General features: G+C 54.7%; 1 protein-coding gene across 1 annotated transcript in view; it reads left to right on the forward strand.

Moving 5' to 3' along the window:
- The window catches only part of zswim8 (zinc finger, SWIM-type containing 8), a 119,111-nt gene that overhangs the window by 65,095 nt on the left and 41,608 nt on the right, over window positions 1-12,408 (forward strand). The window contains exons 7-12 of the mRNA XM_075482563.1: window positions 379-499; window positions 3,496-3,697; window positions 5,939-6,114; window positions 6,231-7,515; window positions 8,747-8,878; window positions 12,222-12,401. Of these exons, the coding sequence (XP_075338678.1) occupies window positions 379-499; window positions 3,496-3,697; window positions 5,939-6,114; window positions 6,231-7,515; window positions 8,747-8,878; window positions 12,222-12,401 (2,096 nt within the window). The remainder of the gene's footprint in view (window positions 1-378; window positions 500-3,495; window positions 3,698-5,938; window positions 6,115-6,230; window positions 7,516-8,746; window positions 8,879-12,221; window positions 12,402-12,408) is intronic.

The raw sequence follows: 12,408 nt of genomic DNA on the forward strand, positions 1-12,408 counted from the left end.
TTAGTGAATGGGGAATGGGGTGTTAGATACACCAAACAACGCTCACTGCAGTTTAAACCTACCACCAATGAAACCCTCTACTGACAAATGCCTGTAGAGGGAAGCTTCTTTTTGGGAAAGGGTTAGTTTGAATGAACACTAACTTAAACATGGTTCTTATCTGACTGACGGTGATTAATGAACAGTCAGGTAAGACTGATATGTGAGCACACAGACAGGCTGAGCACAGTGTAAGTGTCTGTGGGGTCTGCAGTAAACAGCAGCCCCCACACCGTGCTAACACTCAAACAGTGCTGACAGGAGTTTACTGCTGGGACTGTTAGCATAGTGTGCGTAGCACTGTCATAACTCTGTGTGTGTGTGTGTGTGTCTCTATAGACCCGACGGCCGGCCCTTCAGCATCTGACCAGAGCACCTGGTATCTGGATGAGTCCACCCTCAGCGACAACATCAAAAAGACTCTGCATAAGTTCTGTGGGCCCTCACCTGTCGTCTTCAGGTACTCACTTCCCCTCAGATCTCCTCACTTCTCTCTCCTCAGATCTCCTCTCTTTTTTTAATTTTTTTTTTTTATATAGCGCCAAATACAACAAATGTGATCTCAAGGCACTTAGATAATAAAGTCCAATTCAAGCCAATTGGAATTAAATTAATTGTAATCATAATTATTCATAAAATAATCCAATTCGTTCATATAGAGCCAATTCAAAAACAGTTTCCTAGCTAAGGAAACCAACAGATTGCACTGAAACTTGTCTTCAGTCCAATCTCCCGTCCTGAGCGTGCCTGAGGCGACTGTGGAGAGAAACGACTCCCTTTGAACAGGAAGAAACCTCTGGCAGAACCAGACTCAGGAAGGGTGGCCATCCGCCTCCACCAGCTGGGGTTTGAGACGACAGAAAGAGGGGGGGGGGTTGGCGGCACTGTAACACCATTCAAAGGATATCTGTTGGAACGGGGAAACACGAGTTAATGACCACAATAATGTCACATATACATAAAGAGAGGAAAGGTGCGACAGATGAGGCCCCCCAGCAGGCTAGGCCTATAGCAGCTTAATTATGGGATGTTTCAGGATCACCTGAGCCATCCCTAACTATAAGCTTTATCAGAAAGGAAAGTTTTAAGCCTGGTCTTAAAAGTGGAAAGGGTGTCTGCTTCCCGGACATTTACTGGCAGCTTATTCCACAAGAGAGGGGCCTGATAACTGAAGGCTCTGCCTCCCAAACTGGCAGCTGGTTCCACAGAGGGGCCTGATAACTGAAGGCTCTGCCTCCCAAACTGGCAGCTGGTTCCACAGAGAGGGGGCTGATAACTGAAGGCTCTGCCTCCCAAACTGGCAGCTGGTTCCACAGAGAGGGGCCTGATAACTGAAGGCTCTGCCTCCCAAACTGGCAGCTGGTTCCACAGAGAGGGGCCTGATAACTGAAGGCTCTGCCTCCCAAACTGGCAGCTGGTTCCACAAAGAGGGGCCTGATAACTGAAGGCTCTGCCTCCCAAACTGGCCGCTGGTTCCACAGAGACGGGCCTGATAACTGAAGGCTCTGCCTCCCAAACTGGCAGCTGGTTCCACAGAGAGGGGCCTGATAACTGAGGGCTCAGCCTCCCAAACTGGCAGCTGGTTCCACAGAGAGGGGCCTGATAACTGAAGGCTCTGCCTCCCAAACTGGCAGCTGGTTCCACAGAGAGGGGCCTGATAACTGAGGGCTCTGCCTCCCAAACTGGCAGCTGGTTCCACAGAGAGGGGCCTGATAACTGAAGGCTCTGCCTCCCAAACTGGCAGCTGGTTCCACAGAGAGGGACCTGATAACTGAAGGCTCTGCCTCCCAAACTGGCCGCTGGTTCCACAGAGAGGGGCCTGATAACTGAAGGCTCTGCCTCCCAAACTGGCCGCTGGTTCCACAGAGAGGGGCCTGATAACTGAAGGCTCTGCCTCCCAAACTGGCAGCTGGTTCCACAGAGAGGGGCCTGATAACTGAGGGCTCTGCCTCCCAAACTGGCAGCTGGTTCCACAGAGAGGGGCCTGATAACTGAAGGCTCTGCCTCCCAAACTGGCAGCTGGTTCCACAGAGAGGGGCCTGATAACTGAAGGCTCTGCCTCCCAAACTGGCAGCTGGTTCCACAGAGAGGGGCCTGATAACTGAAGGCTCTGCCTCCCAAACTGGCAGCTGGTTCCACAGAGAGGGGCCTGATAACTGAAGGCTCTGCCTCCCAAACTGGCCGCTGGTTCCACAGAGAGGGGCCTGATAACTGAAGGCTCTGCCTCCCAAACTGGCCGCTGGTTCCACAGAGAGGGGCCTGATAACTGAAGGCTCTGCCTCCCAAACTGGCAGCTGGTTCCACAGAGAGGGGCCTGATAACTGAAGGCTCTGCTTTCCCAAACTGGCAGCTGGTTCCACAGAGAGGGGCCTGATAACTGAAGGCTCTGCCTCCCAAACTGGCAGCTGGTTCCACAGAGAGGGGGCCTGATAACTGAAGGCTCTGCCTCCCAAACTGGCCGCTGGTTCCACAGAGAGGGGCCTGATAACTGAAGGCTCTGCCTCCCAAACTGGCAGCTGGTTCCACAGAGAGGGGCCTGATAACTGAGGGCTCAGCCTCCCAAACTGGCAGCTGGTTCCACAGAGAGGGGCCTGATAACTGAAGGCTCTGCCTCCCAAACTGGCAGCTGGTTCCACAGAGAGGGGCCTGATAACTGAAGGCTCTGCTTTCCCAAACTGGCAGCTGGTTCCACAGAGAGGGGCCTGATAACTGAAGGCTCTGCCTCCCAAACTGGCAGCTGGTTCCACAGAGAGGGGCCTGATAACTGAAGGCTCTGCCTCCCAAACTGGCAGCTGGTTCCACAGAGAGGGGCCTGATAACTGAAGGCTCTGCCTCCCATTCTACTTTTAGAAACTCTGGGAACCTCAAGTAAACCTGCAGTTTGGGAACGAAGTGCTCTGTTAGGAAAATATCTTACAATGAGATCTTTAAGATATGATGGAGCTCGGTCATTAAGAGCTTTATATGTGAGGAGAAGAATCCTCAGATCTCCTCAGATCTCCTCACTTCTCCTCAGATCTCCTCAGATCTCCTCAGATCTCAAACGTGTTTCAGGGTTAGACCCTTTAAGGAGTCCTTTTACACAGCAGGTGTGCTGGAATGTGTTGAGGGGAACATGTCTGTACATATATTATCTTCCTGTTTACACATTCATCTGCAGACCTCCCAACCAGTGAGACTGAGGGCTGTTTTATTCCTACTTGCCCATATACTGCTATCTACTCTTGTGGTGATATTACAGATTTACCCAAATATAAGGGGCATGGCTGAAAGAATAGCTTTTGCTCAGCTGGTGCTGCCTTTGTAAAGCCAAACATAGCATACACACATGTGCTGCAGAGCTTCAGAGACCCAGAAACTAACTCAAACACAAAGAATAGCTAGACATTTAGTTTGTATCTCATTATGGAACTGCTCCTGATTGAAGCGTCTGTTTTACCTTTTGTTTTATTCCAGTGATGTGAACTCCATGTACCTCTCATCCACTGAGCCACCAGCAGCTGCTGAGTGGGCGTGTTTGCTGCGCCCTCTAAGGGGCCGGGAGCCCGAGGGCATCTGGAACCTTCTGTCCATTGTAAGGGAGATGTTTAAGAGACGAGACAGCAATGCTGCCCCGCTGCTGGAGATCCTCACTGAACAGTGCCTTAACTATGAGCAGGTAAGCGCCTGAGCTCCAGCCTGAGCTCCAGCCTGAGCTCCAGCCTGAGCTCCAGCCTGAGCTCCAGCCTGAGCTCCAGCCTGAGCTCCAGCCTGAGCTCCAGCCTGAGCTCCAGCCTGAGCTCCAGCCTGAGCTCCAGCCTGAGCTCCAGCCTGAGCTCCAGCCTGAGCTCCAGCCTGAGCTCCAGCCTTCACTCAGCGTCACCTGGGTTATTATGGGACATTTGAAAAAGGAGAAGCACCACCAATTTGAGTGACCTTGTGATCTTTTCTTTGAGGGATAGCTTGCTTTAATTCATTTCCACTTGCAAGCATTTTTGCATTGAACTGAATGGAATGATTCTTTATCAAATATTATTTTGTGGCAGAAAAAACATATTGGTAAAAAATAATAAAAACATAAAAATGAATAAAATATGAATACGTTCATAAAGTCAGTGCATTAGGAAAATGGGGGAAAAAGAAGGTTTTGAAAGGTTGGAAGTGCAGCAGAGACGATGTTGTTGACACCTCCAAAGATCACCATGGTTACGCTGGAGTTTTGTTTGGAACCTGGCAGGGACCTGGCTGATGATGTCACAGGCAGCGTGGGCAGGGAGCACGGGGAACTCTTTGGGTAGATCATTTAGATGGAATCTCATGGCTGACAGCTGGTTGTCTCGGGGACAGATCCTCTCCTTCACGGGGACATTTGGAGGATGACGCAGTCAGCTATGCAATCAGCACACATCATGTCTCAGTGGAAGGCATAATACTGCAGTCCCAATATTCCCACCGTGTCCCTCTGAGTGCTCCAAGCTCCTCCATTCTGTTTGCCATTTGTTTCATATTCCACATGATAATCGAGGGAAGAGATGGTTTCTACTTCCTCTTCCTTTGTCTCCATTTGAGATGTGTCCTCTTCACCTGGAACCTGGGGACTCATTCATGGAGCTACTTTAGCTTTGGAAAGCTCAATCAGCTGCTCCCACATGTTAACAGCTTTCCCGTTGCCATGGATAATTATCACAACAGATGTACAAATATATATCTTTTAAAGATGCCAGACCTAGCAGCAGAAATCATTCCAGCATCACAGAATCCAAGCCAGTGTGGAACAAATGTTTTAAATATCAGTGTTTTTGCAGAAAAGAAACTGGTTCCACAATCTGAGGAAGATGCAGAGAAAGGCCCGATATGGCCAGAGTTGCTGCAGACGCCTGCCATTAGTGTGGCAGGATTCTAGAGCACCATTTGAACTTAATGGACACATTTTACTTTGCTCCTCATCCCTTTTAGTCTAAGCCAGTATAAACTGAGAAAGAGGCTGAGGAGAGGAGCCAAGGGAGAACTGTGTTAAAGCAAATGAAAAAACAGTCTTTCTGCAACAGCTTGGAACTGTTTCCAAGAAAAGGTTCTTTCCTTTGGATCAGTTCTTCTGTATGACAGCATGTAGTTTTCCTGATCAAAATGAAAATACAAATCTAGTTTGCAAGGTTTAATGTCCCAACAAGACTAACTACATCCTTTCATAATATTTTTAGACCGAACCTCAGTGTTTTCCAATCTCCCAAAAGTGCATGTGCAAGTGTGAGGCCTCATTTAGATGCTACAGTTTGGAGAAGTGCAAACAACCAACCAACTACTGTTAGATTTTAGAAAACGATCTTTTCTTTTTTTGAACCTTTTTTTCAATTCCTCCATTTCTTTGTCCAAACTTCTCCAACTCCTTCTGCACCTAGCAGTTCATCTCTTCCTCGAACTCATTCACCAACTCTTTCTCCAAAGCTCCATCAACTTTTCGTCCAATTCTTTTCCCCCAACTCTTTCTCCAACATTTCCTTTAACCCTCTCTGCAACTTTTTTTCTCTCCAAACGCTCTCCCAAACCTCCCAGAAGCAGGTGACCCATCCTTAAATATCTTTTCCATGTTCTGAGTCCTGAGTGGGCCTGTCTGTTGCCCTTATAAACACTTTCACTTCGCTGGGATATTACAGAACTGCTGCTTGTCAAATAGTTTAGTGTTTGTCTGATTGTATAGATTTTTGTACCTGAAATGAATTTCCACCCAAATTTGTTTAAATGAAAGTGGAACTGAATTTTTCTTTGATGTTGGTGCTGGTATTAGGATGGACAAATATCAACTGTTCTTTGAGACGTGACCCAAGTCTCAGTCCAGCTGTTGTGTTGGCTGTAGATGTGGAGGAGGGGTCCTCTGCCTGTTGGAAGGGCAGCAGTGTGACTGTGCCCCCTGTGTTTCCAGATCATCAGCTGGTGGTACAGTGTTCGCACATCTGCGTCCCACAGTAGTGCCAGTGGCCACACGGGCCGCAGCAATGGCCAGTCGGAGGTAGCAGCTCACGCCTGTGCCAGCATGTGTGATGAGATGGTTGTTCTGTGGAGGCTGGCAGTGCTCGACCCCACTATGAGCCCATGCAGGTCAGAACTTTATATAGATTATGGACATGTTAAACTGTGAGAAATGTGCTAACATCAACACTATAGTTTTATTGGACCACGTATTGAAAATGAAGGCTGCTTATGTTCTCTTCCAGGCGGTTGGAACTGGCCAGCCAGCTTAAGCAGTGGCACTTGAAAGTTATAGAGATAGTAAAGCGGGGACAACATCGCAAGTCTCTGGATAAACTTTTTCAGGGCTTCAAGCCAGCTGTGGAGTCGTGTTATTTCAATTGGGAGGTGGCTTACCCACTGGAAGGCATCACATACTGCAATGCAGACAAGAAGAGCGCCACATTCTGCTGGCCAAGGGCGATGCAGCTCCAGAGAGGAGCCAAAGCTCCAGGTGGGGAGTCGTCTGAGGCAGGTGGAGGTGGCAGAGCAGAGGGTGGAGCTGGTGGAGACTATAAAGGAAGAGGAAGCTGTCACTCATCACAACAGGAAGCGGCCGTGCGACCAAAGGAGAGCGTTGTGAGCAAAAGGAAAGGTCTGTCACTGAGTGGGGGAGGAGCCATGCTGGTCCGCCTGGGAGGAAACGTCTCTGTGACTCTGGAAGACAACGGAGGGAAGTGCATGTATAAAGGGCCAGCTCCCTCCTCTGGAGGCAAACTAAAACTCCCACAGGGCAGTGGAAAGGGGGCATCTGTAGGGGGTTCTGGAGGAAGTGGAGGTTTAGGTTGTAAGCATGTCAGCGCCAAGCGGAGAACCAGCAGTGAGGACAGCTCCTTGGAGCCGGACCTGGCTGAGCTCAGCCTGGATGACAGCTGCAACCTGGCTCTGGGGGCTGAGGCCAGCAACACTTTTGATTTTCTTCCCCCACCACCAGAGATGCTGCCCTCTCCAAGCCCGCTGCTCAGAGACTCATCTAAATACAGTAGCAGCAACGGAGGGAGCAAGACTTTTGAGAGCAAGCGTGTGTGCCATGTCTCAGCTGCACTGGCTGCTGCAGAGCCCGCTCCACCCTGCTTCCCTTCAAAAGACACCCCGGTGGCTGTGATGGACATGCCCAGCACTGCAGAGAAGGAAGCAGAGGTGGAGGTAGAACCTGTCCAGAACAGGGATGAAAGCATAGCTTCAACTGACAGTCCCCAGCCTTCCGCCTCCACTGTGACGGGGAGATCTGGCACCTCGCAAACATCTGCCAAGCTTCTGCGGGGCCGCAGGGAGGCAGCATCTGCTGGAGGAGCAGCTGGGGCAGCTAACCAAGGAGCTGAAGGCGGAGGCTCTGAGGGAGAAGCTGTGGGTGAAGATGATTATCAAGTATACTACCTGAGTGCTGCCTCAGAGGAGGGAGCAGACAGACAGCTGGCTGACAGCCACCAGGAGGAAGAGCCAGACATCTTTGCTGGGATTAAACCGCTGGAGCAAGAGGGCCGCATGGAGGTAAGGAGGGGCCCCACGCTGTTTTCTTTCTGCAAGCAACGCAAGGGAAGGAAAGGGGCTGGGATGCACTGTAAACCGTTCCATAGTAATAACATAGATCAGAGGCTACTCTCAGCCAATAACATCACGGGTAGACACTAAATAGACTTTCTGTTTTGTCCAGCTCACCACTCAAACCTTTACAACCTGATTGTTGCACTGGAATGGCATTTTAAGATTAAGATTAAGACCACATGCACATGCACATGCACGTGCACATGCACAGGGTCACACACTCATACTCATAAGCCCCTTTCACACTGAGACCCGCTACCTTAGCGGGTCCAAATTGCACCTTCGACCCGCGTCGAGCAATGTGAATGCTTGGCGTGTTAGGTGACCCGTGTTGCCTGAAGCCGAGTTCAGGGGGCGTGGCCTAGTGGCAGAGCGTCACACGAAACGCATAAAATGCTGGGCGTGTACAATGACGTAGACACAAGCCATGCGTCAGAGGTAGGGTTAAATACAGAGTGGCTTCCTCCCCAGATGGCGTGGCACATGTCAAAATATGGCCAGTCCAATCGCCCTCTGCCACTCCTGCCGTTGTGGTCATTAACAGCATGGAACTTTTTCCTCATGGCCTTTAATTTGTTGGTCACCTGCATCTTGCTGCGTGGGAAACCGTGCTCTCCCATCTTTCTCGCCAGCCCTTCCAGCAGAGGTCCATCTTTCAAAATAACGTCCTCTGCTCGGAGGCTGAGGAGCTCGCGGACCTCCTTGTCTCCCCAGTTGGCCATCTTCAAAAATGTCTCGAACTTGATGTAAAACAGAGTGAAACTTGTCCTCACATGTCGCTGTTGTTCTGAATCAGCTGTCCATTCTGTCTTTTAAACTCCTCACGCCACGCCCACGTCCGACCCGCGTCAATCGCTTTCACATCAAACTCGGCTCGGCAAAAAACCTAGGGTCCGACGCGGGTCGAAAGGCGAGTCGAGTTGACGCGGCAGCCCGGGTCGGCAGTGTGAACGCAACAGCGGACACGCTAAATTCGCGGATTAAACGCGGGTTATTCCTCAGTGTGAAAGGGGCTATAGAGACCGATACCACACACTGGAGCGGTAGGCAGCCATTCACAGCACCCGGGAGCATGGGGGTACCTTGCTCAAGGGCACCTCGGCCGTGGAGGTGGACTGACATGGAACCTGTGTGTGTGTGTGTGTGTGTGTGTGTGTGTGTGTGTGTGTGTGTGTAGGTGCTGTTTGCCTGTGCTGAAGCCCTCCATGCCCACGGCTACAGTAATGAGGCGTGCCGGCTGGCAGTGGAGCTGGCCAGAGACCTGCTGGCCAACCCTCCAGACCTGAAAGTGGAGCAGCCACAGACTAAGGTAGATACGCTCACATGTTCCACCACCCTGGAGCAGATTGTCCTCAACGTCTTAGCTATCCTCCTGCTGTCCCCCTGCTGTCCCCCTGCTGTCCCCCTGCTGTTCTCCTGCTGTCCCCCTGCTGTCCCCCTGCTGTCCCCCTGCTGTCCCCCTGCTGTCCTCCTGCTGTACACTGTCCCCCTGCTGTCCCCCTGCTGTCCTCCTGCTGTCCCCCTGCTGTACACTTGTCCCCCTGCTGTCCCCCTGCTGTCCTCCTGCTGTCCTCCTGTCCTCCTGCTGTCCCCCTGCTGTCCTCCTGCTGTCCCCCTGCTGTCCCCCTGCTGTACACTGTCCTCCTGCTGTCCCCCTGCTGTCCCCCTGCTGTCCCCCTGCTGTCCTCCTGCTGTCCCCCTGCTGTCCCCCTGCTGTCCTTCTGCTGTCCTCCTGCTGTCCTTCTGCTGTCCTCCTGCTGTCCCCCTGCTGTCCCCCTGTTGTCCCCCTGCTGTCCTCCTGCTGTCCCCCTGCTGTACACTGTCCCCCTGCTGTCCTCCTGCTGTCCCCCTGCTGTCCTCCTGCTGTCCTCCTGCTGTCCTCCTGCTGTCCCCCTGCTGTACACTTGTCCCCCTGCTGTCCTCCTGCTGTCCTCCTGCTGTCCCCCTGCTGTACACTTGTCCCCCTGCTGTCCTCCTGCTGTCCCCCTGCTGTACACTTGTCCCCCTGCTGTCCTCCTGTCCTCCTGCTGTCCCCCTGCTGTCCTTCTGCTGTCCTCCTGCTGTCCCCCTGCTGTCCTCCTGCTGTCCCCCTGCTGTCCCCCTGCTGTCCTCCAGCTGTCCTCCTGCTGTCCCCCTGCTGTCCCCCTGCTGTCCCCCTGCTGTCCTCCTGCTGTCCCCCTGGTGTCCTCCTGCTGTCCCCCTGGTGTCCTCCTGTCCCCCTGCTGTCCCCCTGCTGTCCTCCTGCTGTACACTGTCCCCCTGCTGTCCCCCTGCTGTCCCCCTGCTGTCCTCCTGCTGTCCCCCTGCTGTCCTCCTGCTGTCCTCCTGCTGTCCCCCTGCTGTCCCCCTGCTGTCCTCCTGTCCCCCTGCTGTCCCCCTGTTGTACACTGTCCTCCTGCTGTCCCCCTGCTGTCCTCCTGCTGTCCCCCTGCTGTCCCCCTGCTGTCCCCCTGTTGTACACTGTCCCCCTGCTGTACACTGTCCTCCTGCTGTCCCCCTGCTGTCCTCCTGCTGTCCTCCTGCTGTCCCCCTGCTGTCCTCCTGCTGTCCTCCTGCTGTCCACCTGCTGTCCCCCTGCTGTCCTCCTTCTGTCCCCCTGCTGTCCTCCTGCTGTCCTCCTGCTGTCCCCCTGCTGTCCCCCTGCTGTCCTCCTGCTGTCCTCCTGCTGTCCCCCTGCTGTCCTCCTGCTGTCCCCCTGCTGTCCCCCTGCTGTACACTGTCCCCCTGCTGTCCCCCTGCTGTCCTCCTGCTGTCCTCCTGCTGTCCCCCTGCTGTCCTCCTGCTGTCCCCCTGCTGTCCGCCTGCTGTCCCCCTGCTGTCCTCCTGCTGTCCCCCTGCTGTCCTCCTGCTGTCCTCCTGCTGTCCTCCTGCTGTCCCCCTGCTGTCCTCCTTCTGTCCCCCTGCTGTCCTCCTGCTGTCCCCCTGCTGTCCTCCTGCTGTCCTCCTGCTGTCCCCCTGCTGTCCCCCTGCTGTCCTCCTGCTGTACACTGTCCCCCTGCTGTCCCCCTGCTGTACACTGTCCCCCTGCTGTCCCCCTGCTGTACACTGTCCCCCTGCTGTCCCCCTGCTGTCCCCCTGCTGTCCTCCTTCTGTCCCCCTGCTGTCCTCCTGCTGTCCCCCTGCTGTCCTCCTGCTGTCCCCCTGCTGTCCTCCTGCTGTCCTCCTGCTGTCTCCCTGCTGTCCTCCTGCTGTCCCCCTGCTGTACACTGTCCCCCTGCTGTCCCCCTGCTGTCCTCCTGCTGTCCCCCTGCTGTCCCCCTGCTGTCCTCCTTCTGTCCCCCTGCTGTCCTCCTGCTGTCCTCCTGCTGTCCCCCTGCTGTCCTCCTGCTGTCCCCCTGCTGTCCCCCTGCTGTACACTGTCCCCCTGCTGTCCCCCTACTGTCCCCCTGCTGTCCTCCTGCTGTCCTCCTGCTGCCCTCCTGTTGTCCCCCTGCTGTCCTCCTGCTGTCCCCCTGCTGTCCCCCTGCTGTACACTTGTCCCCCTGCTGTCCTCCTGCTGTCCTCCTGCTGTCCCCCTGCTGTCCTCCTGCTGTCCTCCTGCTGTACACTGTCCTCCTGCTGTCCCCCTGCTGTCCTCCTTCTGTCCCCCTGCTGTCCTCCTGCTGTCCCCCTGCTGTCCTCCTGCTGTCCCCCTGCTGTCCTCCTTCTGTCCCCCTGCTGTCCTCCTGCTGTCCCCCTGCTGTCCTCCTGCTGTCCTCCTGCTGTCCCCCTGCTGTCCCCCTGCTGTCCTCCTGCTGTACACTGTCCCCCTGCTGTCCCCCTGCTGTACACTGTCCCCCTGTTGTCCCCCTGCTGTCCTCCTGCTGTCCCCCTGCTGTCCCCCTGCTGTACACTGTCCCCCTGCTGTCCCCCTGCTGTCCTCCTGCTGTCCCCCTGCTGTCCTCCTTCTGTCCCCCTGCTGTCCCCCTGCTGTCCCCCTGCTGTCCTCCTTCTGTCCCCCTGCTGTCCCCCTGCTGTACACTGTCCCCCTGCTGTCCCCCTGCTGTACACTGTCCCCCTGCTGTCCTCCTGCTGTCCTCCTGCTGTCCTCCTGCTGTCCCCCTGCTGTCCCCCTGCTGTCCTCCTGCTGTCCTCCTGCTGTCCCCCTGCTGTCCTCATGCTGTCCCCTTGCTGTCCTCCTGCTGTCCCCCTGCTGTCCCCCTGCTGTCCTCCTGCTGTCCCCCTGCTGTCCTCCTGCTGTCCTCCTGCTGTCCTCCTGCTGTCCCCCTGCTGTACACCTGCTGTACACTGTCCCCCTGCTGTCCCCCTGCTGTACACTGTCCCCCTGCTGTCCTCCTGCTGTCCTCCTGCTGTCCCCCTGCTGTCCTCATGCTGTCCCCCTGCTGTCCTCCTGCTGTCCCCCTGCTGTCCCCCTGCTGTCCCCCTGCTGTCCCCCTGCTGTACACTGTCCCCCTGCTGTCCTCCTGCTGTCCTCCTGCTGTCCCCCTGCTGTCCCCCTGCTGTACACTGTCCCCCTGCTGTCCTCATGCTGTCCCCCTGCTGTCCTCCTGCTGTCCCCCTGCTGTCCCCCTGCTGTACACTGTCCCCCTGCTGTCCTCCTGCTGTCCCCCTGCTGTCCCCCTGCTGTACACCTGTGGTCAGCCACCTTATCCCTGGAACAGTAGCTGGAGGTAAAGTGTCCTGTGGGCCTCTGACATGTCTGTTTGATGCAGGGGAAGAAGAGCAAAGTGTCCACCAGCCGTCAGACTCAGGTAGCCACCAACACACTGTCCAAAGCTGCCTTCCTCCTCACTGTCCTCAGTGAGCGGCTGGAGCTCCATAATCTGGCCTTCTGCACCGGAATGTTCTCCCTGGAACTCCAGAGACCACCAGCATCCACTAAAGCTCTGGAGGTCTGTT

This window comes from Odontesthes bonariensis, chromosome 2 (assembly GCF_027942865.1).
Source record: "Odontesthes bonariensis isolate fOdoBon6 chromosome 2, fOdoBon6.hap1, whole genome shotgun sequence".
NCBI lineage: Eukaryota > Metazoa > Chordata > Actinopteri > Atheriniformes > Atherinopsidae > Odontesthes > Odontesthes bonariensis.